General features: G+C 49.7%; 4 protein-coding genes across 6 annotated transcripts; 3 read left to right on the top strand and 1 right to left on the bottom strand.

Annotated features, from left to right (window-relative positions):
• Positions 1–16: 16 nt before the first annotated feature.
• Positions 17–13,215, top strand: LOC120905557. Of its 2 annotated transcripts, none has more exons than XM_040316447.1 (5): positions 17–199; positions 1,418–1,916; positions 7,653–7,835; positions 8,649–8,858; positions 10,040–13,215. In XM_040316447.1, exons 2-5 carry the CDS (start codon positions 1,862–1,864, stop codon positions 11,905–11,907), a joined length of 2,316 nt encoding a protein of 771 aa, XP_040172381.1. In that variant the 5' UTR covers positions 17–199; positions 1,418–1,861; the 3' UTR covers positions 11,908–13,215. The 2 variants fall into 2 exon arrangements, with proteins under 2 accessions (XP_040172381.1, XP_040172383.1); XM_040316449.1 differs by lacking the exon at positions 17–199 and adding an exon at positions 1,229–1,341.
• A 428-nt stretch (positions 13,216–13,643) lies between these two features.
• LOC120905556 (DNA ligase 4-like) lies at positions 13,644–17,751 on the bottom strand. Its single transcript, XM_040316446.1, has 2 exons — positions 17,356–17,751; positions 13,644–17,270 (listed from the first exon to the last, which is right to left on the bottom strand). The coding sequence occupies exons 1-2, from the start codon at positions 17,482–17,484 to the stop codon at positions 14,655–14,657; spliced, it is 2,745 nt and encodes a 914-aa protein (XP_040172380.1). The 5' UTR covers positions 17,485–17,751; the 3' UTR covers positions 13,644–14,654.
• A 2,427-nt stretch (positions 17,752–20,178) lies between these two features.
• On the top strand, positions 20,179–21,877 carry LOC120906817 (UPF0184 protein AAEL002161-like). Its single transcript, XM_040318859.1, has 2 exons — positions 20,179–20,476; positions 20,552–21,877. Exons 1-2 carry the CDS (start codon positions 20,338–20,340, stop codon positions 20,758–20,760), a joined length of 348 nt encoding a protein of 115 aa, XP_040174793.1. The 5' UTR covers positions 20,179–20,337; the 3' UTR covers positions 20,761–21,877.
• A 532-nt stretch (positions 21,878–22,409) lies between these two features.
• Positions 22,410–27,333, top strand: LOC120906814 (vacuolar protein sorting-associated protein 4). Of its 2 annotated transcripts, none has more exons than XM_040318855.1 (5): positions 22,410–22,612; positions 22,867–23,107; positions 23,940–24,316; positions 25,431–26,141; positions 26,213–27,333. In XM_040318855.1, exons 2-5 carry the CDS (start codon positions 22,972–22,974, stop codon positions 26,312–26,314), a joined length of 1,326 nt encoding a protein of 441 aa, XP_040174789.1. In that variant the 5' UTR covers positions 22,410–22,612; positions 22,867–22,971; the 3' UTR covers positions 26,315–27,333. The 2 variants fall into 2 exon arrangements, with proteins under 2 accessions (XP_040174789.1, XP_040174788.1); XM_040318854.1 differs by having other exon boundaries at positions 22,864–23,107.
• Positions 27,334–27,874: the final 541 nt, after the last annotated feature.

Raw genomic sequence — 27,874 nt, 5'->3', positions numbered from 1 at the left:
GTGCATGTATGATCCGGCACGCGGAGCGCACACATCACTATATACCAAACGTTGAGTGAAGCGGACGTGTGTTACCCTCCCAGAGTGCTGTGCATCCCAAAATCACAACAGTTCCTACATTTTGTATTTCGCTGCAGCAAGCGACCGTACTACGCATTGCGTACGCATACACGGCAAGTCTTACGACAGCGGCATTAAGGTAAACACCGAAAAAAGGGCGACATACAGACAGCTTGCAAATTGGCGTGCCGTTGCGCGATCACGCAGTGTTGCCGTTCCTTGAAGGCGGCGGTGATTTTTTTATTTCGTCCATTGCGAAAGAGTCAGCGAGAAAGAGAGAGATAGGGAGAGTTAAAGATACCCCGTGCGTGTGTGTGTGTGTGCGCCAAACTATAACCCATCTAATTTTTACAGAAGCTACTTCGCCTTCTTCTTCTTGCCACTAGCGTAACAACCTACGCGATCATGCCGGTCTAACCGCAGGCCGAACTGTGCCGGGGACGGTTATACACACCACGTAACCTCCAAGCACAGCCAGCCCCAATGCCACTTCCGTAGGGAGGGTGCAGGAAATAGGCCGGCCCCCACTCTCCGGGAACCGGCACGAAGCCCCAAGTCCCGCAAACATTTCGCCATTTTTGTACAGCTTCGCGTTGGTGCTTCGTTTCCTGTGAGTGAAGCATTTTGTGCACTCGGGCTCGGGATTGGGACTTTTTGTAAGGTTAGGGACGAGAAGATGCAACTGTAGAGCGGGCCCGCCGCTTCGCTCCTTTTCTCGCTTTCGCCCTCTCTCGTTCGCCCGTGCCGTGATACGTGCCGGTTGCGTGTGTATGCGTGTAACGGCCGCAGCGGAAGGCATCAGCCTCGCCTTGTTTTCCCCTCTCTTTCGTGCCAACGCGTTTTGCGATTGCCCTACTAGCGCGGTTGCGCTGCTACGATGATGATTTGCTTAACCCGCACAAATATTCGAGATGCTTTTTTTTTCTTCCTCATCTTAAGCAAAATATTTGTGTGCAAATATTCAATTTATTCCTTTTTTTTTGCATAGCTCACTGCCTTATTTCGCTCAAAGCAATGGATCTACCAATTGCTGTAACGTGACACACAAACGCACACACATACACACTCCTGGTGTGTTTTTCACGCACCAAGCCGCACTACACAGGTGCGATAGTGTGTGCGCGTGACTGTGGGTTACTGTGTATGCGTGTGCTTACTTCTGTTGTGTGCAAGAGTGAGTTAACAGAAAAAGAGAGCAAGCCCAGTTAAGCCCCAAATAAGGTGTATTTAAGCGGGGTTTGGGCGATCGGCGGGACGGCACTAAAAGCAACTCTTTTTTTGGTACAATCAACAAAACTGCAAATAAACTAACTGTGTATTGTGTTTGTATGTGTGTCCATCTTATTTTATTTTCCAGCTTCCTTCACCCGGAACCCCTGGACGTTGGGCACCGACGAAGACGATTCGAATTGTGCAAAACACAACCGAGCAAAGGACAGCGAACCGTCGCATTAGTTATATACACAGAACAATAGAGCGCGCGCGCGCATCAGTGTGTGTGTGGGTGTGTGCGTACGTGTGATTGAAAGTGGTCGAGAAAAGACACAACTTGAGCTTATTTTTTTATTTTGGTTTGTTGTTTTATTGTTGACCGTGTGGTGGTGACCATCAAAACCAGTGTTGGTGTGTTGTGTGCTTGTCGCTGTTGCTGCATACGGAGCGAAGGCGAGATTGCCGTAAAACGACGCAGCAATAAAAGGAAGAAGCAAAAACCGGGTGCAATAAAACATACACACACACACACGTACGACCGGCCACACATCGCTAAGAGAAAGGCAGCGAGCAGCGCAAAGCAATAATAATGGTCGCCAGCGAGCCCGAGGACGACGTCCAAAAGAATTCTCCACCAACCATGGGTAAGTAGCCGATCCGGGGAATGGAGGGAGGGTTTCAGAATCGTAAAATTTCAACACAACCCACGGTTTGCTTGGCGGGCGAAGATTATTGGAGAGAGAGAGAGAGAACTGACATGTTTCTATTCGCCCGGTGAAATGGACATGGGGCGGGCCAAGCAAGCAAGAGAATGGGACAAGCCCCACAACCCTCCGGCTCTTCCTTTTTTCCCCAATTGCATAGGTGTGTTGGGTGGTGGTGGTGGTGTTGTTTTTGTATTTTGGAATTGAGTCATCCCGTCTAAATACACAGAAGCGAGGCAAAACACCAACCACGCGCCGGTTTTGTGGCAGCCAGCCGCGAATTTGCTATTTTCTCTCTTTTTTTCTCCCTTCTGTTTTCCCATTTTCTTCCAACCTCAGGGTGGCAACATTTAAAAAAAAAATGGCCGTGCGGCGATGCAGTTGGTGGAAGTATTTTAGGAAATGTTTGCAAGCTTACCTCATCCCGAATCAAAACGCACCGAAAAACGTGTGAGACACAGACAGCACACAGGATGTGTCATTTCGCGCGCGCTCTCTCTCACGCACTCACGGGCGAATTTGTTCATCGGGCTCTTGCTCGCCAATGAAGCGTGCGTGCGGTGCGTGAGATGAAGTCATCTCATCGCAATTGCCACACACCACCATCCTATCTTGTTCCCGTGTGTGTCTCTGTGTGTGGCACCGTGAAATCATTCTTATTTTCATATATTTTTTGGAACTTCACACACACACACACACACACGCAGACGCACGGTGCTAAAAAAGTGGCCCAACTACAAAACTCGACATGCTTTCTCGTTCTACCCAATTGATCGGTAAACCTGAGTGCCTGCGTGATGCAATATCTATTCGCGCATCTCTCTTCATATACATCATCGGCGCGCACACACATGCATATGCGGTAGCGCCGGTGATGATGGCGTTTCCGCCATGTGTGAGATGACACTCGCGTCACACACACAAACGCGCGCGCGCGCGCGCATACACTGGAGCGTGTGTAAATTGTGTGTTCTAACACCAAGGATTGATAATTTTCTGTTGTAGTGCTGTTGCTTTTGGCTTACCAACCCTCCCAGCAACACAAGCACAATGACCTCTCCCACTAACACGCCGCGGGTGCTGCAAAAGTCACGCGCCTGGTCCGTGCTGTGTCCAACCCGGCACGCACGTGTGCGCGCGTGTCATTGTGTTTTGGTGTAGACACACAAATTCGCTGAAGTTGTGCGAAAAAACGATGCATTGCTAAAAAGCGGAAAGGGTCAACTGAAATGGCTGAAATTGATTCTTAGGATGCAACACGAGAACAGAGACAGCGAAGCAAAATGGAGAAAACTGTAATCAATCGAGCGTGCGATGTGTGTTAGTGTGTCTGTATTCAGGGGTGAATAATTATCAGCACACACAGCAACGTTACTATTCACTCTCGTGTCTGCTTGCTTTCACTCTCTCGCGCTCTCGCTTCTCGCGGGTAAGATGGCGCCGGCTACAAGTGATTTACAAATTTGCGTGTAATTAAAAAAAAACAACTCGCAAGCACATTTTTCTCCAGATACATACCAAAAAAAACACACACACACATGAGCGCTTAGAATCAGACAATTTCTATTCCGAGTGCCTGCTGCTAAGATCTATCAGTGCACACAGCACCACCACCCTAGTGGCTTAATTAGAAATGAGAAAGAGAGAGTACACAATACACACGCACACACGATCATCAGCGTAGTTCGCTCTCGCTCGCGCATCATCAAGTGAGAAAGATGTGAACGTGTCTTCCAAACACACACTCACACACACACACACTGACGCGGATAGATGGTAACACAAGATGCATCTAACGCGTGCGCGACACACACACACTTGCGTGTATGTGTGTCCGTTCGGTGCGCCAGCGACTTTACCGATCGCGAATTATGGAGCACCTTGTTTGCGGGTGCGCTTCATTATCTCCTTTTTCGTACTCTTTTAGTCGATGAGAAAGAACGACCGACGACGAGAGGAGGGTGTAAGCGCAAGCGCGCCATAAAAATCTAATCAAAATGGATGACTGACGTAGTGAGAATCGTGTGGCAGATGGTGAGGTTTCACTGGTGGTGAAATCGCCGCTCTCCTACGCCTTTGCCGTTGGCACGTGCACATTTTGCGTCAAAAGCAGCAAGAAGGACACATCGCATGTCTTCTTCTTTCCGCAATTGTGTATGTGTGAGTGCGTGTGTCCTGGAGGTGTCCAAGCGATCATTAAATCGCCGCGCAACAGCGGCCACTGTTCGACGATGAGATCATATTTTATCGATCGCGTTCTCTCACCGCTGTGCCCCGCCCAGCAAAACTGGCACCCATTTGACAGTGGTTCCGTTTTTGTTGGTGCTGTTGCTTGTTTCGCACACATTCACCCCCCCCCCCCTGTGTGGTATTCGATCGGCCATAGCACCACCAACCCTCGCCCCCCATTTATCGTACGCGATCGCCATCGAATCGTATAAGGACATCCCACATACCGATTGCATTAGTTAGCGATTGTTTCGTTTTGTCGACACCCTGCTTGTAACACGCCGCCACCGCCCCTTATCTCCTCACCATCACAACCCCGGCGTACGTGCCGATGGAAAGCAGGGAAAACGCACAACTCTGTGCACAACCATTCGGCTCCGAAAATAGAGAGCGCCCAAGAGTACTCGCGGTATAAGTGTAATGTATGTGGTGTGCTGTATGTTCGCCGCGGTGCAACGGGTTTTTGATTTGTGTGTTGCCGCCGCCGCCCCACCGCTTCATCGTTTTGCTCTGTGGGCTTCCTTTTTCATACCCCCCCCCCCCCCCCCTGCTAGACTCACTTGGTTGGATGATTTTTTATTATTATTATTATGGATGTGTGATTCTTCTTCTTCATTTCATTCAGCTCCTCACACACGTTTTCCAATCTTTGGGTGGGTGGCTGAAATTGTGCTGCCCCGTTACTAGTCCCACTTTTCCCATCCGGCGGCGCACTCCCTCCCCCCTCCTTCCAACTCCGAAATGCGCAGCACACACACTGGACGAGAAACACACATCCGTGTATCCGGTCTACTGATGGATAAAATTTGCAAACATACAGAGTCGACTCCGATCTGACTACTATAATTTCGGAACTGACTTCGGATGTTAGGTCCGGTCAGCATTATCTGGAGGCTTTTGGAAGCGATTGGAGTCGTCCAGAGGCGTCCAAAGACGACCGGTGTCGTCCGCAGTCGTCTGGAGGCTGAGTCATCTGGAATCTTCCAGAGCCATCCGGAGTCTTTCGAAGTTCGACTCCGGACGACTCCGAATGGCTCCGAACGACTCCAGACGATTACGATTCCGGACGACTCCGGACGACTCCGAATGACTCCGACTTCGGAATCGCCCGGAGTCTTCCGAAGTCCACGGGAGTCGGTGTAATTCGGAGTCGTCCGGAGTCATCCAGAATCTTCCAGAATCATCCGGAGTCCGACTTCGGGTAACTCTGGACAACTCCGGACGACTCCGGACGTTTCCGGATGACTCCAGATAACTACGGACAGCTCTGACTCCGATCGAGGAGGACTCCGAATGACTCCGACTCCAGAGTCGCCGGGAGTCGTCCAGAGTCTTCCGAAGTCGACCGGAGTTGGAGTCATGCGGAGGCATCCGCAATCCTCCAGAGACCTCCGAAGTCTTCCGGATTCCAATTCTGGGCAACTCCTGACGACTTCGGACGACTCCAGACGACTCCGACCGAGGACGACTCCCAATGACTCCGACTTCGGAATCGCCCAGAGTCTTCCAAAGTCCACGTGAGTCGGTGTCATTCGGAGTCGTCCGGAGTTGTCTGGAGGCGGAGTCATCAAGAATCTTCCAGAGTCATCCAGAGTCCGAGTTCGGGTAACTCTGGACAACTCCGGACGACTCCGGACGATTCCGGATGACTCCGGACAACTACGGACAGCTCTGACTCCGATCGAGGAGGACTCCGAATGACTCCGACTCCAGAGTCGCCGGGAGTCGTCCAGAGTTTCGAAGTCGACCGCAGTTGGAGTCATCCGGAGTCATCCGCATTCTTCCAGAGACATCCGAAGTCTTCCGGAGTCCGATTCTTGGCAACTTCTGACGACTCCGGACGACTCTAGAAGATGCTGGATGACTCCGTTCGACTTCGGACAGCTCCGAATGAATCCGACCCAAACGACAACGAGTACGGACGGAACTATTGGTTCCCATTTTGCCGGAGTCGGAATCATATCAACAATAGTCTGAGTCGTGAGTGCGCTACAGAGAGCGAGTCCGCAGCCAAAGCTGCTTTTGTTGAGTAGCACGTTTGAACAGATCGATGAATCTTTTCGCAGGAATGTTATGAATCATACTCGCTATAATATGGTTTATAGCTCGTCTCGTTAGAATATCACACAAAATACTTATCACTATTACCTATACCCGGCATGAGTTTTCAGTCTTTGTAGCCCTTCACAGTCACTGATGCTAGCAGGTAGCAGGTTTATGAGTTTGTTTCCTCCTGCGAACAAAAATACAGTAAACCATTAAACAATACTTTAAATAGCGGGTTTTTACGATCAAAACCAAGTCAAACACATAAATCGGAAAGAAGGCCCATGCATACTCAGGATAATAAATATAAATGTAAAGAAAATGTTTAATACGTGACTAAATAACACTGACGATCGCTAATGATTCCGCTCCACTCTTGCGCACAGTATTGTTGCAGACCCCTCCCATCAAACGCGAACCTGTACTTTTTTGTGTGTGTTTGTGCTGTGCGTATGTATGTGCATGTGTATAAAGCGGAAACATTCCAGCAGAAGAAACAACCACCGCCCACCAACCCACCAACCCAGCGCACGCACTACAATCTGCTTCAATCTACAATCAACAATCACAACCGCACGCCGCTGCTATCTTCCTTTCTGATGCTGGTGTTTTGCTGCATCCACGTTTCAACTACCTCTTCCTCACCAGTCGTCGGCATAATTCGGATCTGCGTGTGTGCTCTCTTCTGTCTTCTTCAATCAACCGAAAAAAGACAACTCCCAAAACCATCGATCAACCGCGCTCAACCGCTGACACAGAATGTACTTCAACGCACAAACAAACACACACGCACGCATAAAGTACAGGCAAGCTGAACTGCGGATGTTTATGTTTCAAAGTTTTAATTAATCTGGGTTTCTCAAACGCACCCAGAAACCAGAGGCTCTTTTTTCGTATAGAAAGTGTCAATGTTTACCAAACTGCTGACATTGCAAACAAATCGGCGGATACATTTGAATCCCCGCGTCCGGATTAGAAAGTGATCACGAAGGCAAACACTACAGCTTGTCGCGGGGGTTGGTGATTGGCGCTGCATTGCAGCCTTTCCCTATCCAAAGTTATATTTAGCTTCCATTACTCATTGCTTTTGGGGACAAATTCGATTCAAAGCGAACATTGCTGTAGAAGGCGTATAAACATTAACTTTATATATATAACACCATGATGCAACAGGCAAACGACTGCTATCGACATCTCGCCCGCACATTTCACCACGTGTTCATGGCGACCGAGGGGCATAAAACAACGTTCGATGATGCGGGAGCAATACAGGGTTTATGAGGGATTGTTGCTGGGGCATCGCAATTGATAGAAATTAGCTTCCAAAATCTGTTCCAAACCTCCACCTTAAACCATACCGTTTCGTTTCTTTCCGGTATATTGCGCGCGCGCGCCGTGCAGAGAACAACGATGACAACGCACCCTCGAAACGCTTCTACCGGCAGCAGGTGTGGACCACGATGAAAGCCCTCTTCCCGCAGGGTTCGGCCTCGAGCAACTACGTCAACAGAAAGATACCACTCTTTCCGGCAGCGGAACAGACGGCCGAACGACTCGCCGACACCCCCGAATTCAAACAAGCCAGTAAGTAGCGGGGCGAACCCGTTCACAAGCCATTCCTATCCGATTCCGATTCCGTGTTTGGTATCAATTTCGGAGCCGATTCCGATTGCGGAGACCACTCCGGAGACGTATTCGTAGTTGAATCTGGAATTGACTCTGGAGCCAATTCCGAAGTTGATTCCGGAGCCGATTCCGGAGTTGACTCCGGAGCCAAATCCAGAGCCGATTCTGAAGCTGATTCCGGAACCGATTCCGGAGTTGATTCCGGAACCGATTCCGGAGTTGATTCCGAAGCCGATTTCGGAGTTGGAATCGGTTCCGGAATCGGAATAGGTTCCGGAATCAGAATCTGTTCCGGAATCGGAATCGACCTGGGAATTGTAATTTGTTCCGGTAACAGAAACAGAATTAACTCCATACTTGGAATTAGCTCCGAAATGAGAATCAATTCTGATTTTGGAGCCAATTCCGATTTCAGAGCCGATTCCAATTCCGGAACCGTTTCCGATTCTGGAACCGATTATGATTCCGATTCCGGAGCCGATTCTGATTTCGGAGCCAATTTCGATTTCGGAGCCGATTCTAATTCCGTAACCGATTCCGATTCTGGAACCGATTATGATTCCGGAACCGATTAAGATTCCAATTTTGGAGCCAATCCGGAACCAATTCCAGAGCCGATTCCAAAATCGATTCCGGACCTACAATCCGGGATCGATTCCAGAAAACTTCGGACCTAGTCGGAATCGATTACGAAGAAACCTTCATTTTTCCCATCACTAGAAAGTAGCCCTTTATCACTAACGTTTTTTATTGCTTCCGTACCATCAACAGCGAACATTAAGGTGAACATCGATATGGCGCAGGAAGCGGTCAAGCTGCAGGTGCTGAAGGCGAACAAAACGCTGTTCGTCGCGCCGTCGCAAAAGTCCGACTACCTGTACGCGAAGATCAAGCTGCCGAGCAGTGTGGAGGAGGTGCCGCTCGTCCAACAGAGACGCATCGTCAAGATGCTGGCCGGCGAGGACACATACGAGGAGCTCGGTACGTTCTCTGCCCCCTGTCTGCGCTACTGTGTTGTCCGTTTATTTTCTACGTTTGTTTTCGTACAGCTGCATGTTCCGTTGCTAGTGCAGCTGAGATTAATGCACTTGGTGATAGGGAAAGGTGTAACAGGTTAATCTGTCTACTGCTTCGCGTTGTCTGATAAGCCAAGCCAGCGGTTTTGACGGTGCAAATTTGTGCCCACAAACACACGCATTTGTGTAGCCGGCGAATGCTACAAGCTTTCAAATGATTATCATTATTAGAATTAATGAATTATTCAACTCTTGGAGAATGCGCGTACCGTGTTCGTTCATTAATTGAGCAACCGACAAGTAACGATCGTGTGTGTGTGTGAACTGATTCTGGTTAGGGAGCTGATTGATGATTGTTTTCATTAGCACTCCAGCTCTGCCACGCCAGTCCCTTTCACTCACGTCGGTTCAAACTGTTTTACAGCGGTTTGTTACGGGAAATAGATTCCAATAGCTGGCATTGATTGTGAACAGCATTTTAGAAACTCGCTTCCTACCAATCTCGATAGAAATTCTCTTTTATTATGGCGACTAAAATCAACAGGTGTAAGCTCACGCGTACTACTAACCTGTAGCGAAATCGTTTGTAACATCCAATCAAAAGTAATGTTTTTACTGACAGCTCTAACCGTAATTCCTAAACGTTTAGCAGAAGTATAATGTTCTCAGCAGCAACCATGCCAGAGAGAGGCTCAATCTGATACTTTTCTCAAAATAATTTTGGGGAAGTTTCGACCAAGAAGACTTACACATTTACATTTTAAAAATTAGGCCAAAAGTTCATCGATACGGACTAATTGGCATGTTTCCAATAATTTGCTGTTCGATTTGAAGCCCACTAGTCCATTCACATTGAACATGTCGCTAGTTTAGTTAAATTACGAACATGTAATAGATTTCGTTACAAAGTAATAATCATGATTTCAATAACATGAAACCCCAACATGTGGAACGATAGAAAAAAAGAACAACAACACTGCAATTTGAAGCCTAAACATACCTACGACTTAATCAGGCTTAGCCTGGCGCTCTGCAGACAGCGTTTTGTTTAATGTTTACTTTTGAACAAAAAAAACGCGATTAAACTAATTTCTCTCTTGCTCTCCCGCTCTTTCCCTTTCATACGCCCTGCACACAAAACAACAGGCATCGATCAGACCGAACCGCTCGACATGGTGGTGGTCGGGTGCGTGGCCGTATCCGAGCGCGGCCAGCGCATCGGCAAGGGCAACGGGTACGTTGACCTGGAGATAGCGATCCTGGTGCAGCTGGGCGTGATCACGCCGAAGACGGTCATCGCGACGACGGTGGCGGACGAGCAGGTGTTCAGCGAGCTGCAAGCGGACCTGTTCCAGCCGTACGACTTCACGGTCGATCTGATCGTGACGCCGACGCGCGTGATACGCGTAGAGCCGCGGCCGGAGCCGCGCGCGATCGGCGTCCAGTGGGGCCTGCTGTCGTCCCGCCGGCTGGACGTGGTGCGCGTGCTGAAGAAGCTGAAGGAGCGCCTGGAGTCGGAGGGCAAGCACATCGAGCTGAAGGACGAGGACACGGACGTGGAGAGCTTCCGGAAGCGGCGCACGCGCGGCAGCGGAAGCGCCGGCGGCCAGCAGCAGGACCGGCGCCGCCAGTCGAACCGGCGCCGCCGGTCGACGCGCAACAGTGCGGCCGGCGAGGGCGGCAAGAGCGGCAACGAGCAGGACGGCGGCAATGGCGACGGCGGGAACGAGAGTGGCGAGGGCGGCGGTCCGCGCATGCGCCGGAAACGGCGCTACTCGCGCAAACCGCGCCGCTACTCGCGCCGCGACTCGGGCGACTACGGCAGCCCGGACGGGGGCCGAACCGGCGGCGAGGAGGGCGGCGACGGTCAGCAGCACCAGCGGCAACGGCCGCACCCGGGCGGCAAGGGGGGCCGGCTGCGTCCAAACAATAAGGCGGGCGCCGCGAACGGCACCAACGGGCAGCCGGCGGGGCAGCAGAAGCAGCAGCGGCCACCGCGCCAGCCGAAACCGCAGCTGCAGGACAGTGTGCGCATCCGCGTGTCGAACATGTTCTCGGTGCCGTTCAAGGATTTCAAGGACGAGCTGCGCACCCGGGACTGCTACCCGGCCAAGATTAGCCAGAGCCGAAATGGGCGGTGCCTGCTCATCTTCCCCAAGCGCGACGACCTGGAGGAGCAGGCGCAGGCGGACGAGCTGCTGCAGAAGCTGGCCGATATGCGCATCTCGGTGCCGCAGAAGAACAGTGCCGAGCCTAAGCAGATCAAGCTGAAGTGCGAGCTGCAGCCCAAGTCGAAGGACTTTGGCGAGAACGATGCGACCTCGATCGCGTCCGCCGCGAACCGGGCCGCCCGGAAAGCGAACGACGCCGGCCAGAAGCTGGGCGTGGTCGGTGCCGCCCCACCGGCTGACGGTGCAGAGCAGCAGGGCGAAGAGCCGGCGAACGTGAGCGAGCTGTTGCAGGAGGTGCTGGCGGCGACGCAGCTCGCCGCCCGGGCCGCCAAGGCAGCGAAGACGGTCGTGGAGAAGGTGGTGCAGGAGGCGTTGGCGGAGGCGCAGAATCCGGAGGATCCGGACCGAAGCAAAAAACTGCTCGCCCAGATCGACGAGGTGATCAAAGCCGGTGCGGAAGCGCACGCCGCCGGCCTGAAGGTGGAGGCGGCCGTTGCGGCAGTGGCGCCACCGCCGGCGACGCCGGACGCCGACGTTGCCGAAACGGCGCTGCCAACGAAGGAGCAGGTCCCGGCGATGGTCAGCGCGACCCAGGAGGTGGCCCGGGCTGCCGCCGCCGTCGCGTACGCCCTCGCCACACTGTTCGAGCTCCTTCCCCCGCCGCCGACCCGGTTCAGCGTGGCCGTCGCCCCGGTCTCGACCTTGGTCCGCCTGTTCCGCTCGCTGTTTCCCGCTAGCACCATCGGTAGCAGCAGCATCACCACCACCACCACCACCACCACCGCCACCGCCACCGCCACTACCACCACCGACACCAATACCACTGCAACCGTGTCTTCTTAATTTAACGCAGCGACAGGAGGACGATAGCGTGCAACACTCACCTAAATGTATGGCTAGGACAACAATCACACACACACACTTACACACACAGAGATAAGATTTTTTGCTCGTTCCATCCCTTCACTTCTTTCCCCGTCTTCCCGGACTGTGAAATGGACAGGTTTTGCTTACCTTTTTTTCTTCTTCTCCCTCCCTCCCTCCCCATTGTTGCCTTTTCGATTACACGCAATTGTCGCACACCAACTCAACCAGTGCGCGTAAAATAATAGATTTATGTATTTTACAATATATACTATATATATATTTTATACTCATTTAAATTCATAACATACGCCCTAACCCCGCCTCCTCCACCCCATTTTCACACCTCGTAATGTTGGTGTGCATGCCGTGCGTGCGGATGTATGTGTGTATATGTGTGTGTGTGTGTTTTTTTTCGCCTTAATTAAGGCGCGCCACGTGACGGCACTTAGTAAACGCAATCGAATCGAGGGCGCAAACTATTAATAATTTGTATACGCTAATGTATTGGTGTGTCCTTTCCATTTCGCTTCATCCCCGTTACCTTCCCGACTTAATACTACCACCGTCTCTGGACGGCTTCGATTGTTTGGGTTTGCGCGTTAATAAAGCTTACTTTTATGGTTTTCTTTTTTTTGTTTGTTTGTGCGCATTCAACCACATACACACACTTACTCTCAAGTTATGGTTAGAATGTGACGTCCCTCACCCCTCCCGAGCGGGAGATAATTGCGGAAAGGCCTATAACATGTAGTAGTTTTGTTGAGAAAGCGAAGGGAAAAACAGGAAGGAAGCTTCCTGCTTTGTTTTGTTTTGTTTTTTCTCTCTTCGGTTGGTATATTTAAATCCAAGTCAGACTCGAAAAATGTTTTCTTTTCCTTTTTTTCTTTTAAAATTATTTTTAAAAAAAGTAGAAACAGAAACGGTATCGCGAGGAAGAGGTGGTAGTGGAAGGGAGAAAGTGAGAATAGCGCGTACACGAAAATGCGCACAGTCTTTTCAAACGAGTCACGCTGGCAGACAGGCAGGCGGATTAATACGGAGAGGGGGAAACCGAACGAACCTTTTGTAGCAGCAGACAGGAAACAAGAAAAATGAGATAAACACTTGTATATGAGAAATCCCTTTGCTCTAAGGAGATAAACACACACCCACACATACATACACACTCACACATAAACAAACACTGTCACATTTATGCGGAATGAATTGTAATGAATTTTGAATTTGGATTATAAAACGGCAAATACATGAAGAAATACAAACAAACAAACATGCTCTCGGGTATGCATAGAATGCATATACAGTTCACGCTAGCGAAATAGATTATATACCTGTATGTAAAGTTACACACAAACACACACTCACCACACAGTTGGTGAAGAAGGGTGTGAAGGGAGCGCAGAATATCTTTTCTGCTGCTTGTGCGCCACCGTGCAAATTCGCGCGCGTTCCACACTAAAATAGCATTAACATTTAACCTAACGCAACCGATGTGTACGATGTGCGTGCAGCCGACAGTCTGAAGCGGCCGCCAGGTGGCTCGCACTCCCCCATTTCATGAATCCACCGTCAAATAGCTGCGAATATGCCCCGGCTCTACGGCGACCTTTCAATCCCCTTGCTAGCTCTCCCTTTCCGCTGCTCCTTATATTCATATATGCATCATGCTCTCCCAGTGTATAATGAAGTGGAATAAATTTGAAGTCTAACACTCTTTTTCATAATTCTATTCTTTCGTTTGTTGGTCGTGTTTCTACGTTGCCTATTATTTACAGTGCTGCTACGTGGTAGAAACATTTTACAATTGGATAACGAACATTAATTAGGATTTGCTTTTTGAATACATGTACAGTAGTGTTGGGTAAATCTGATTCAGATGCATGCATCGGAATGAATCTTTGAAATTAATCAATGCATCTGAAGCTCGATTGCAAAGATTCATGAATCTCGAAAGATCCACGAATTTCTATGGATTCATCTCCTAGGATATCTCCAAGGATTCACAGAGCTGGAGCTTTTCATTATTCTTCTTCTTGGCGATACAACCTACGTGGTCATGCCAACCCATACAGGCTTTCGAGACTTCTTGGCAAGTACCACGCAGCCGGATAGTTTGTTTTACTACTGGGGAGACGGTCCATGCGAGGCTTAAACCCACGACGGGCATGTTGTTAGGAGGCATCGCGCAAATTCAATATTATAAAAATCATACATCTCTAAAGATGCATGAATCCCTGGAGATATATGAATTTTAATGGATTTATGAATCGTTGAAGAGTCATGAATCATTAGAAATGAATCCTTGAAGATGTATCTTTAGAGATCAACCATTGGAGATGAATCTTAAGAGATGAATCTTGAGAGATGAATCCTTCAAGATATATCTTCGAGATGAATCCTTGGAAATGAATCTGTTTTAAATAAATCCTTGTAGATGAATCTTTAGAGACGAATCCTTGTTGATGAATCTTTAGAGATGAATCTTTAGAAATGAATCCTTGGAGATCAATATTAAGAAATGAATCTTTAGAAATGAATCCATGGAGATCAATCTTTAAAAATGAATCTTTAGAGATGAATCCTTGGAGATAAATCTTCTAGAGTCGATTCGAGAGTCGAATCACTGAATCACTGAAGCTTCATATGAATGAATCTCAACGAAAGATTCGCGAAACCCAACACTAATGTATAGACAAGTGCTAGCCGGATGCTTTGGGACCGTTTCAGTCAGCAACGATAAAATCCGCCCCATCGCTCAACTGTCCCGCCTCGATTGAGCGCCCAATCCAGCGAACCTGCAGCAGCGTCGTGCCATCCCCGCTCGCGGGCTCACCGGCGGCCATCTGGTCGGCCCACCGCTCCATCTCCTGCACCGTGGCGGTAGTGCCGGGCGCAACAAACAGGTACCGCGCGCGCCCCGGCTCGGAGTCGCGCAACCAGCGGCCCCCGTACTGCACGAAGCGCAGCATGTCCCGCTGGGCCCGGAACTCGGCGACCTGCCCATCCCACGCCTGCGCGGATCGGTACAGCCGTCCGGTGAGACCGCGGAACAGACGCATGCGGGTGGCGAGCCGCACGCCCAGCAGCATCCGCTCGCCCCGTACCACCTCCCGGTCGGTCAGGCGGCCCGGCTCGCCGGTGTCGCCTCCCATGCGACGCAGCAGGGCGCCGAACGAGGTCGGTGTGGTGGGGCGCGTGTAAGAGTCACCGTACCGGTCGTACTGTTGCGCCAGCCGCATGCGCGTCGGCTCCGTTGCGCTGAGCATATCCTCCGGCCGGAACGCTTCCAGCCTACCCTCGGTGCCGCCTCGCAGCAACCATTCGTCCCGCACCACGTCCCAGCGGCCCGTCTCCATGTACTTGCGCACCTTGAAGGTGACGCGCCCGGCCACGATGGCGTACGTGGCCGGGGTCGGGTTGGCGACGGCCCGGCCACCGTGCCGCCGCACGAGCCGCTCGAGTGCGTCGATGGTGGCCGCGCCCGGCTGACTGCCCACGCTCATCACGCACACGTCCCTGCCGTGCAGCATGCCGCCCGGCAGCGGGGGCGGTTCCTGCTCCGGGTTGCGCTCGAGCGGGACCAGCGCGGCTCGTTTGCGTGGCGCCTTCGCTTTGGACACGGTCGGCGGTGCGCTCAGGTCCTCCAGCGTGACGTGCCGCTTGGCCAGCTTGGTGGCCCGTTGGCCGCCTGCGTTCGGGGCCGCCCTGTTACTGCCTGCCACCTGCTCCAGCTCGTCCAGCGTGCACACCTCGTCCGGCAGCTTGTCCGGCCGGACGGTGACGATGCGCGGGAAGCGTATGGTGTACCCGGCGGCGTACGAATCGCTCCGCACCAGCTCCGACCCACGCAGCTGCAGCGTGATCGAGTCGGCGGGCGCAATCCACACGTCGGGCACGGTCTGCCCGCACTGTACCACCGTACCACCTTCACCACCGTCCACCGGGCCCGTCCGCCAGTGGGGCCGCAGCGTTTGGTTCAGCTGCTGCCACTCGAGCGTCCCCAGGCCCATCGACACCTTCGCCACCGAGAGGTACTCGGGGCGGGGGGTGGTGCGGGCCGCCACCCCGACCAGGAACGCGTTCACGTACGTGCGGCGCTGGTTGTAGAAGCCTCCCAGCACGAGCAGATCGAAGTCCACCACTAGTCCGTCGACGTAGTCCGGCTTGATCTTGTACCAGCCGGTGCCGGCCCGCCGATTTGGCCGGTACGGTGCGTCCTCGCGCTTCAGCACCACGCCCTCCTGCCGCTCGTCGATCGCGCCGTTGATCAGCTCGAGCAGGTGGGGCGGGTCGCGCACCCGCACCCGCCGGCACCGCTCGAGAAAGCCGAACTGTTCGCGCACCGATTCGGCGAGCAGGCGGGCCCGCTCGGCGTACGGTACGCCGGCGAGCGAGCGGCCATTGTGGTGCAGCACGTCGTACGCACAGAAGCAGGGTCGCAGCTGCGTGTTGCCCGGGCGGAGTGCCTTCACGTCCGTGCCGTCGCACTTGTCCCGGTAGCGGAGCGTGCGCCGATCGAACACCATCATCTCGCCGTCCAGCACGAGCGATCGGACGGAGGGGGCGAGCAGAGTGGCCAGCATGGGCGTCAGTGTGCCGCCGACCTGGTCCGCGCTCCGCCCGAACGACTCGCTGTAGTCGTGCCCGTTGCGCGAGTAGTACCGGAACGTTTCGCCGTCCCAGTGCACCTGGAACCGCTCGCCGTCCATCTTCGTCTCGAGCCAGTAGGCGTCGCGGCGCAACAGCTCCCCGACCTGGCGCAGCTCCAGCCGCTGGCAGAGCATCGGGCGCACGAAGTGCAGCGGCCGGATCACGGCCCCATCCGGCTCGTCCAGCAGCTCATCCGCCGTCGCCTGTCTACTCTCGATCTGCTCCACCATCTGCTTCAGGTCGCTCGCACCGTCGTAAATCGTCGGGGCGCTCGGGTGGTACAGCTGCAGTACCCGCCGGCTGCTCACCGCGAGCCGCAGGTTTCTGAGCAGGATCCGCACCAGCCAGCGCTGGTCGAGCGGGCTGGCTCGCTCGATCAGCTGCACCAGCTCGGTCCGGGCGGCTGCCGGGCCCCCGTCCGCGATCGCATCGAGCCGAGCGTTCACTTCCGTCACAGTCAGATCGCCCACCGCCGGGCAGCGGCCGTGCAGCAGGGAACTGAGCCGGGTCGCCAGGTCGTCGGAGGCAGCCGAGAGCAGCCGCTGCACATCCTCGCTGCGCCGATCGAGCCCGAGCGCCCGGACGTACGCTTCGGCCAGCGAGCGCTCCCGCAGCCCGTACGCTTTCCGCTCGCGATCCAGCCCGGGCAGGAGCAGCCGCAGCCACGCGTGGATCGAGGGACGATTGGGCTGCCGGTGGGAAACGGGGAGCAATTAATAGGTAAAACGATGGAAATGGGGGTACCGCTCCGGACGGCAACAACCGGCCCCTTACCCCCTCTCCGCACGATTGCCGGTACCGCTCAAAGTCCTGGAAAAACTTGCGCAGCGCCGCCTCCTTGCCCGGCCGCTGAGCATGGTGCACCTTTTCCAGCAGCGAGCTTAGCACGCCGAACGATTCCATCGTTCGGTCCAGTCGGGAAGCGAACACATCGGCAACACTGGCCCTAGGAGGTGCAGTACGGGCTTTATCCGTTCGGGCATTACTGTTATACGCCGGTAGACCCTGACCGCTGTGGGCACAGGAATAGTCACGAAACCACAGGTAAAAAGCGGTGACTCAAGCGGATCAGCTGATTGTTGTGGGGGCAACGCAAACGTAAATAAACTGAGAACTTTGACAGCGCGTCGTAGCTTGCAACACAATGTAAGCAGCGGGACTAGTGTTTCGCCTAGATTGCTGAAATTGTTGTTGTTTTGAGCTTTTTATTGTATCTTAATTTTGTGTGTAGCAAAAAAAGGTACTTGCGGCTTCAGCGTTGCCTTACATTTAGCTGTAAATAGCGTAAATTTCCTTTAGAGCATTCGACGCACCACACTATACGCGACTGATAGGCCAATGCAAACGCTGTTTATTATCAGCAGAGTGACCAGAAGTACCGATTTATCTCCTCTACAATACCCAGAAATACCGTGATGAGCACTCTAAAACTACCGATTTTTAATTTTTCCTACCGAAAATCGTGGATTTTTTTCATACTACCGTAAAATCATAAAACCATTTCCCCGATCACTTTATGAATTAAACTTCATATGCAGATATTGAGCAAACCACCCAGGAGATGACCACATTTTTAGCTTAAACTCCTCCTGAACGGCTCGATTTAACCCATTGCCTCACATAAACGCTTGAAAACATGAGTGTGTGTGTGAACAACAATGTATTGAAGTCCCAAGTGCCACAAATCCACTAAACGACCACTAAACGGCTTCTAAACGACTCAAGTTCTCTACCTAAACGGAATATAGAAAGACTTCGTTTAGCAGACGGCAAACGACTCATGCATTCTAAAAATAGCAAAAAAGCTGGTGGCGCTCTCTGTTGGTGGGATATCCCAACCAGTTGAGCTTCATCGCTTGGAGGAGAGCTTTCTCATTTCCTCTGTACTGTTGTATGGTTTCGCATTGAAGTTATGCATCGCTAGAACTAGAACGGCGATACGATTGTTTAAATACTAAACTCCAACGGAAACCACCAGCACTGAAGCAAGTGAGATTTGAGTAATGGTCGTTGGTGTTGATACCCACGCATCTGACCATACGACCATTCATATAGATTTTTGCTCAGAAAGTTAGAAGGCTATATAGGTCATGATAAGATGAAACTTGTCGAAACACATTGCAAGAAAAGGATAGCAATATAATGATGAGTTGAAATACGCCATCTATTGATCAAACCAATGAAGCTGTGGAGCTTTCATTTTTTTCTATGGATATTCAAATTTCCAGTCGTTTAAGCTTAATCTGAGGCGCTTGGGGTGTTAAAGTTTATGTCAGAACTTCGGTAGAATCCGAACAAAAAAGAAGCTAGCAGTTTCGTCCTCGGTGTACAAGACCAAAACACTGAATAAGAAGAAATAAACGATCTACCAAGGAGTATCAGAATAGCGGGGAAACGCATGGACAAACAAAACAACGTGAAATAGTGTTTTATAATAAACTTTTTGTTTGATACAGATTGAAGAATTAGCATGTTTTGTTTTGGGCCGATAGCTTGTGCACAACGTGATGACTATTCTCAAAATGGCACAAGAAAAAAAAAAACGCTTCACCAAGGACCGTAAAGATATCAGGTCAAGTTATAAGCCCGTTTTGACAGCTAGGTGGAAGAAGAATCGACGAAGAAAACTGACAGTTAGTTTTCCGCGTTTGGCGAACGTTTCAAGTTCTCCTAGGAAAATTTTCATTGGAAATCACGGGCTGTGTTCTAATAAACTAAACTATTCATCCAAATTGATCTCCACCAAATATTGACCATGCAAAACGTAAAAAATCCATCAATACATCTACAAGCGGAAAACCATCTGTCAAAATCGGAGCCCAGGGGGGGGATCGCCAAAAGCGCTATAACTACACCTCATTATACATTCCACCTTGCGCTTCACTCTAACGATTCACCTGTAGCGATGTAACGATTCACCTGTATAAGCTTAAAATCGATGATATCGTCAGGTCTTTAAGCTTACTTTATGCCTGCTCTTTAAGCTTCCAGCAGCTCGAAAAATACTAGTACAGGCGGTCCCCGAGATACACGGTTAATGGGGACCGAAAACGGCCACAAAATACAGCGTATCTCGAATTTCCGCGTAGGTCGAATATCGTGGTTTCCAGCTAAAATATCAGTAATGTTCGTGTAATTTTGCAAATAGGAGAAGGTTATAGTTACTTTATGAATTAGTTGATATGATTCTTACTGAATATAACAGTTTTAAACCATTTGAAATAGTTTTTAATATTCGATCAAAACGGAAATTATTTGGCAATTTAAAATTGATGTGTCAAATCAGTAAAATTTGCTCAAAGAATTGTCAAATTTTGAAAGCCGCGTATCTCCGAATCCGCGTATAAGAGGTACCGTGTATCTCGGGGACCACCTGTACTAGAATGCCTAGTACAGTATGCCTACATTCGGGTGACCACTAAGAACAAATATAGTCCTTTAAATACATGAAAGATGCATAGACCCCCCTCCTCCCTCCTTGCTAAACTTCGTTTAAAATTATTGGATCGTTTTTAAACCTACCGAAAATTACCGATAAATTTTGGTGCTCCTGCCGATAACAACAAAAATAATCTGGCCACACTGATTATTTGATCCAAAACAAATCACCCCCCACCATACAAGTCAGGTGATCAGGTACGGAAACGCAGAGCTAAAACCGATCGAAACGATAACAATTCCCCCCAAAACCAAACCACAAGAGGGTGAAAAGCGCACCGACCGTCCGTCCAGCCAACCGGAACCGCCAACACGGAGATGCCTCCGGAACCGAAGGAACTGACTCCGCCTCAGGGAAAGGTCGAAGACGAGCAGCAGGCAGGCAGCAGCTCGGCCGACGAAAGCGATCCGCCAGCGAACGAAGAGGAGGAGATCGATCTGGAAGGCGCGTCCGAAGGTAGGCGGGGAGTCAAATGTCCATGTCTAACCGTTTTGCTAACATCCATACCACACGTTCCTTTCCGGTCCACAGAAATTCTCGAGCTGAACGATCGGCTCGACTCCCTCAGCACGGTGCTGGACAGTATCGAGCAGCAGAACGATGACCTGCGGGCCCAGATACTGCTGCTGCTCGATTCACAGCGCGAGACGCTCAAGTCGTTCAAGGAGGAAAACAGCCGGATGGCCGCGAAGGGCACAGCGGACCGGCCGGACGGTGACGAACCGATGCAGGAGAGTTAGGAAGTAATGTGCAGTTGTTTGTACTGGCGGGGGTTCGCCACGTGGGTTTTGTAGAGGTAATCATTCCTGGACAATGTTTCTGTGGTTTTCTATTTTCTGTTTGTGTTGACGGCGGAATTCGAGCCAGGCTATGCGCAGGCCTTCAGTGTCGTAAGCTCCAACCGAAAACCGGGTGTATAGAATAAAGTAGGTTGCTGCCCAAAAGGAGCTATTATAACTAATTGTACATTAAACTTTCCGCTAGCGTTTACGAGGATCACGAGCAACCTATGCTGCGAAAGTGGCACAGTTGAAACAACAGTTTTTTGGATAGAGCAGTGTGACCCGGGCGAGACTTCAGCAAACCCTTGCAAAGGCCAAAAAATTAAAACGAAGGTCGAGACGGTGTCCGTTGAGGTTCTGAATTCAATAATTGTTTTGTTGTTTTGTTTATAAAAACATTGAGTCTCGCGACTGCATTCGTCTCTCTTCTGAATTAAATCGGAAGTTTATTCAACAAAATCGGTTCTTCTAGACTAACATGTTTGAATGTGTTGAAACGTGTTCGTACACGTTTTTAAAAGAATTGGTGCGTGTGAAAAACATTTGTCCCTTTTTGAAAATTTATGAATTGGTCTTTTTCTCTGTTCCTTATGTTTCCATATGCTGCTTATGCCTCAATCCTAATCCGTGTTGCTTACGCTTATCGATGAGCTCAGTAAATAGGCCGTTCCCAGTTTTCTTGTAAACGATCCATTCTCATGGACATTCCTGGACTGATTTCGCTCCTGAAACTTGTTATTTCAATTCAAAATTCCGATTCCTAGGTCGATTTCGATTCTGGAGCCAATTCTGATTTCGGAACCGATTCGTATTCCGGAATCGATTCCAGCTTCAGAATTGGCTCCAGAATCTGCATGCATTTGATCTGCATCCTTTCGTTTCGCGATGGCGCAAGTTGCAGAATTAGAATTTTAAAGTGTTTAAAAGTGCTGAATATAATTTAAAAAACGAGTAATCATTTGCTGTATCATGTATCTCGTGGATTACCTGTATGTGATTAAATCCAAACATCAAATGAAAAATAAAAACCACTTAGCGGGAGGAGTTCATTTATTCTCCCCCTATTCTCCAAAAACATCCTCAATCCCAGTAGAAATCGAGAATACTAATAAACCATTGCTCAATTTGGACGGTTTCCAAATAACCGTGCAGATCGAAAAGATTGTTAATTTGCCAGGCCAAATCAAATGATAAACAACACCAGTCAATTTCGCCAGATTAGTTAACACGATTTTTTGTTGCTGGATTGGTGGAAAAAACACAAAAAAACACATGTTTAAATGTAAAATCTTCCAGAAACGAAATACAAAAAAACAACCAAAAACCCAAAAAAAACCCTCGCTCGAAACGTCCAAAACCCTCGCAACGCCTTACAAAAAACTTCGCCAGAGTGCGAACAACACTCGCTTTTGGAGCACTGGCGAGCACGCGAAAACCGGTTTTTAGCCTGCGGGCTTGACTTTACGTCACCCTGTCACAAGGTGCATGTATTTAGAAGGTGAATTGTTACAGCGTTTGGCGGTCACCATCGTTGGGAATTGTTATGTCAAATTGCATACAAATTTATACACCTCTCCCTTTCCCTCCAGCTCCTTGTATAGCTCTGTCTGGCAATTTGCTCTGGAGGAATCCACCTTGTCGCATCGATACACCTTGGTTTCGTGCAGGAATTTCAACGCCTTTGTCAATTCCGCCGTCTCCGTCACGAACATTGTTTATTACTTGCTTGCGATTGCTTTTCAGTGCCTTTTGCTGAAATATCACCCTCTCCTGCACAGTGCTGGGCGGCGGATTCCTTAACACAATTCAGGTACGTTTGCCGGACGAGCGACGCGCCACACGGCCACCGAAAAAAGGGACAACAATGCCCGAAGCATAGTCGCCGTACACCAACACCACCATCTGCATTAATCTGATTTAAATCGATGGCATTAGTCATACCGTCATTGATCTGTGCATCACAATTATGGGGCGAAAGAGAGAAAGAGCGTGTGTGTGTGTGTGTGTGTTTGTGTGTGTTGATTTAATTGTTACCGTTCCCGTTGCCTCCGCTACTTGCAGCAGGACGAAAACGATTTGACCGCCTCAAAGCGAACGGGGGTTCAGTGCCTGGTTGTCCGGACCATACCACCACGGAGTTGGACGCGTAATCGTGCGCTGGGCTGAGCGATGGCGTCCAGTTCGACCTTGCAGAAGGCGATCGACATCGTGACGAAGGCGACGGAGGAAGACCGGAACAAAAACTACGAGGAAGCGCTTCGCCTCTACGAACACGGCGTAGAATACTTTCTGCACGCGATCAAGTGTGAGTTTTCCGGCCCCCCAGACCGTTGGGAGAGGGGAGGGGGGGGATGAATGGGAGGGGTTTTATTGGGGAGGTTGTTGTTGTTGTTGTTTTAACCCCGTTGCTGCTGCCGGTCAAACGATCTGCATCCAGTGGTGTACTAGCCGGCAGGCGGCTTAACCGTGCGCATGAATTTTACAGCTGTTCCATCTTGGCGAACAATCTCGAATCGACTCTTGAAAGATCCATGAATCATCAAAGAATCACGAATCATAAAACATTTATGAATCATCAAAGATGTTCTCGAAGGATTCATCTCTTAAGATTTATCTCCAAGTATTTATCTATTTAGATTCATCTCCTAGGATTCATCTCTAAGGATTCATCTCTTAGGATTTATCTCTTAAGATTCATCTCCAATTTCCAAGAATTCATAAATCCATTAAAATTGATATATTTCCAAGGATTCATGTATCTTTAGAGAAGTGTGATTTAAAGAAATATTGAATTTACGCGATCCTACGATACAGTGGTGAACTCGCACGACTTGCAACAACATTCCCGTCGACGGTTTAAGTCTCGCGTGGACCGTCTCCTCGTAGCAAAACAGAATATCTAGCTGCATGCTACTCAGAAGTTTCGAAAGTCTGTACAGGCTGACATGACCACGAAGATTGTTACGCCAACAAGTAGAATAAGAAGATGCTCATGCTCTATGAATCGTTCGAGATTCCTTTAGATTCATTCAGATTCATCAACCTGAATCAGATTTACCCAACACTAGTCCCGAGCAGTCCGAATAATCGACATTCAACCACTGTACAATATTCTCCATTCAAACACAAACACACAGATGAAGCGCAAGGTGATAAGGCGAAGGACTCGATCCGGGCGAAGTGCTTCCAGTATCTGGACCGGGCGGAAAAGCTGAAGGAATACCTGAAGAAGGGCAAAAAGAAACCGGTGAAGGACGGGGACGGTGCGGCGAAGGATGACAAATCGAAGGCGAACGACAGCTCCGACTCGGACTCGGACGATCCGGAGAAGAAGAAGCTGCAGGCGAAGCTCGAGGGTGCGATCGTGGTCGAGAAGCCGCACGTCAAATGGTCGGACGTGGCCGGGCTGGAAGGTGCCAAGACGGCGCTCAAGGAGGCGGTCATACTGCCGATCAAGTTCCCGCACCTGTTCACCGGCAAGCGGATGCCGTGGAAGGGTATACTGCTGTTCGGGGTGAGTGGCCTTTTTTTGTTTTGGTTTAACTAGTTAATTTCCAACTAAATTTTAAAGATCTCCTTTACTCTTAAAATTACGCCGAAATTAATGGCCTCGAAACCCTATTCAAATGTGGTACTTATGACGACCCCTGAAGAGACCTAAAACCAAAACCAATGCTGGTCCTTACACCAATATATTTGCTTTTCCTGTGCAAGAACTGTACAATACATAATAACGGTTCTGGACCTAATATTGAACCTATACCAGTCATGGTACCGATACTGAATCCAAACAGGTCCAGGAACTGGTTATACCGGTCCAAGAACTGAACATGAACCCATACCTGCCCTGGAGCCTGTAATGAATTCATATCGGTTCTGGAACCTATCACGAACCCATACTGGCCTCTGAATCTATCATGATCCAATATCTTTTGTGGATTCCATCATGATCACATACCGGTCCTAGAACCGATCATGAACCCATACCGATTCAGAAATAAATCCCCCGATTTCATTTTTTTTTTCTGATCAGTACCTGGAACTGTTCCCGATTCAGATACGAAACGATACTTGATCCGGGTCTGGAACTGATACAATTCCATGTTCAGTCGAAAAACCATACCCGGTAGTACAGAGTTCTCCGGGAATTCTCATAGTTGTGGGACACTTCTTAACTCTCTCTTATGGGAAGTGAACTTCATTGGTTTCGGAAATTCGTATTGCATTTGTCCACCAAGGGTGCTATAGAGTCCAATTCCTATAACATTAAGTTAAATTCACGTATGAAAGAGTCAATGCAAAGAGTGTCCCACAGTTATGAGAACTCCTGGAAAACCCAATTTAGTAAAATTAGTATAAGGGTAGTTGAGTTGCAGTTTTTTTTTTATTTCTTATGATTCAATCAATAGTAAAGGAATTTGGTTTTGGCGCAAAGTAATCCTTAATGTAATCCTACTCAAACTTTTCCCTCAAGACCATCATTCCTATGGCAAGGCTGTAGTTAATATGTACGCGCACACATTTACTAAATGTTTGTCCTTGCCTACTCTTTATTGGATGTTTTTGATTTATTTTGTTTCCTTTTTTGTGTGTTGCTCTCTTCCATCTCTCCGCGGTCGAACGAGCAGCCACCCGGTACCGGTAAATCGTACTTAGCGAAGGCGGTCGCAACCGAGGCCAACAACTCGACCTTCTTCTCCGTGTCCAGCTCCGATCTCGTCTCGAAGTGGCTCGGCGAGTCGGAAAAGCTCGTGAAAAATTTGTTCGAGCTGGCCCGCGCCCACAAACCGTCGATCGTCTTCATCGACGAGGTCGACTCGCTCTGCTCGGCCCGGTCGGACAACGAGAGCGAGAGCGCCCGGCGCATCAAGACCGAGTTCCTGGTGCAGATGCAGGGCGTCGGCAGCGACAACGACGGGGTGCTGGTGCTCGGCGCCACCAACACGCCCTGGATACTGGACTCGGCGATCCGGCGCCGGTTCGAGAAGCGCATCTACATCCCGCTGCCGGACGAGCACGCCCGGCTAGTCATGTTCAAGATCCATCTCGGCAACACGGCCCACACGCTGACCGAGGACAATCTGCGCACGCTCGCGAGCAAAACGGACGGCTTCTCCGGCTCGGACATCTCGATCGTGGTGCGGGACGCGCTGATGCAGCCGGTGCGCAAGGTGCAGACGGCGACCCATTTCAAGAAGGTGAGCGGCCCGTCGCCGGTGGACAAGACGACGATCTGTGACGATCTGCTGGTACCGTGCAGTCCGGGCGATCCCGGCGCGATCGAGATGACGTGGGTGGACCTGCCGGGCGACAAGCTGTTCGAGCCGCCCGTAACGATGGTAAGCGGAGGAGTATAGCCACCACCGACGGCCACGGCTTGCTCATGCCTGTTTGATCTCTCTCGTTTCAGAACGACATGCTGAAATCTCTGGCCAGTACGAAACCGACCGTCAACGAGGACGACATGAAGAAGCTGGACAAATTTACCGAGGACTTTGGCCAGGAGGGTTAGGCGATTCGAAAAACAGAAGATATTCGACTGTGTGTGTGTGGAAAAGATGGGCACAGCGAGAGAGAGAGAGGGGGGGTGGGGAGGGAAAGCATTAGATAGAAAGGATTTATTGTCTCTTTCAAGGAGCGCGCGCGAACGGGTTAGAGATTGTGGCAGCGAAGTCTAAAGTCAGTTGTAACGCAGGGAAAGGCGCGCAGGCAAAGCGTACGTGTTAGTTGTGGGTGTGTATCTGCGTTTTTTGTATGTATGTGTGTGTGTGTAGCGAGGCACCGGGGGGATGGCGGACAAGGGACGAAAGGCAAAACACAACATACATCATCCATCATGCAAACACTGGATTTATGCAAACGATTATTTAAAATATTCTTCGTTAGAAGCAAACACCACTACACTCAACTGCAAATACACAGCCACACATACACACACGTGCGCGTGCGGAAGGAAGCATAAAGTGGAGGGAAGAGGAACAAAATTAATTAAAACTCTAACACTATCGACTCTATATACATGTATGGAAACAAACAAAAAATTCCGTTGATCTATGTATCATCATTTCAAAATAATGCCTTGCCGTGTAGCAATACTGGCGCGAAATAAATCTGTTATTTTCTGTTAATGCCGATTTACAACCGAATTGGCGGCGCATACGAGACTTGATCGTTCTTGTGAAACCGCGGTCACTTTTCGCCAAACACTTGGCAAGGACGACGTTTACATGCTGGTGCTCGGGCTCGATGTGGTATTTATGTTGCATTTCCCGTTTGCATTTCATACCTTATTGCCCTTTTTTGTAGCAGAGCATTGTGTAGCAGAGCCTATGTTAAGAGCCAGGGAGAAAGCGACACAGAGAATGAGAAAGAGAGAGGCAGTGGTAGATTTTGTATTAGAATAAGAATTTTCTTTTGATACTTATTTCTGTTTGATCAAGATAAGTTTCGCTTCCAAAATTAACTCATTGAAAATGTACGCAAGTAAAAACAAATGTAAAAACTTTGAAAACAAAGCAAGCAAAAAAAACATCCGCTTTCGTGTTGAGGATGAAATAGCAACATTTAATGCGCCTATTACAGGGCTTTCCAGGACAGTATCGAATGTAAAAACATTGTTATTCACCGCGTGCAAAAGATGTTAATATCAACATTAATCTGATATTTAATTTCCATCATAATAATTGTTAATTTCTTCAGCATGATTTTCAACACGCCTCAAGCTGGATTGAGTTTGACAGTTCATTGTTCATGCGTTGAAAATCATGTGTAAAAACTTAAATTCCATTTTGAAGCAAATACAACTTTTGACAGCGATGTTGAAAAACATCTTGAAGATGGTGAATAATTATGTGCCCATTCGCAAGTGACTTGGCACAAACCCTGTAATAGAGCAACAACGAACAACTGCAGTGGGTGGTTGATCAACAACACAATACCAATACAAACTTTTCCGAGTCATTTTCCAATGTCTACATCATTTTTCATTGCTTCCGAGAGATGTTTTTCAAAAACGCTGTCAAATGTTGTATTTGCATCAAAAACATTTTTCAGCTCTTTCGCATGATTTTCA

Source organism: Anopheles arabiensis, chromosome X, assembly GCF_016920715.1.
Source record: "Anopheles arabiensis isolate DONGOLA chromosome X, AaraD3, whole genome shotgun sequence".
Classification (NCBI taxonomy): Eukaryota; Metazoa; Arthropoda; class Insecta; order Diptera; family Culicidae; genus Anopheles; species Anopheles arabiensis.
This window is presented reverse-complemented; position numbering and strand designations above follow the sequence as displayed.

Coding starts and splice junctions, on each gene's coding strand:
- LOC120905557 (XM_040316447.1), top strand. CDS start 1,862: ATGGTCGCCAGCGAGCCCGAGGACGACGTCCAAAAGAATTCTCCACCA. Junction 1,917..7,652: donor GAATTCTCCACCAACCATGG/GTAAGTAGCCGA, acceptor CGCGCCGTGCAG/AGAACAACGATGACAACGCA. Junction 7,836..8,648: donor CCCCGAATTCAAACAAGCCA/GTAAGTAGCGGG, acceptor TACCATCAACAG/CGAACATTAAGGTGAACATC.
- LOC120905556 (XM_040316446.1), bottom strand. CDS start 17,484: ATGGAATCGTTCGGCGTGCTAAGCTCGCTGCTGGAAAAGGTGCACCAT. Junction 17,271..17,355: donor GGCAATCGTGCGGAGAGGGG/GTAAGGGGCCGG, acceptor TCCCACCGGCAG/CCCAATCGTCCCTCGATCCA.
- LOC120906817 (XM_040318859.1), top strand. CDS start 20,338: ATGCCTCCGGAACCGAAGGAACTGACTCCGCCTCAGGGAAAGGTCGAA. Junction 20,477..20,551: donor TCTGGAAGGCGCGTCCGAAG/GTAGGCGGGGAG, acceptor TCCGGTCCACAG/AAATTCTCGAGCTGAACGAT.
- LOC120906814 (XM_040318855.1), top strand. CDS start 22,972: ATGGCGTCCAGTTCGACCTTGCAGAAGGCGATCGACATCGTGACGAAG. Junction 23,108..23,939: donor CTTTCTGCACGCGATCAAGT/GTGAGTTTTCCG, acceptor ACAAACACACAG/ATGAAGCGCAAGGTGATAAG. Junction 26,142..26,212: donor TCGAGCCGCCCGTAACGATG/GTAAGCGGAGGA, acceptor CTCTCGTTTCAG/AACGACATGCTGAAATCTCT.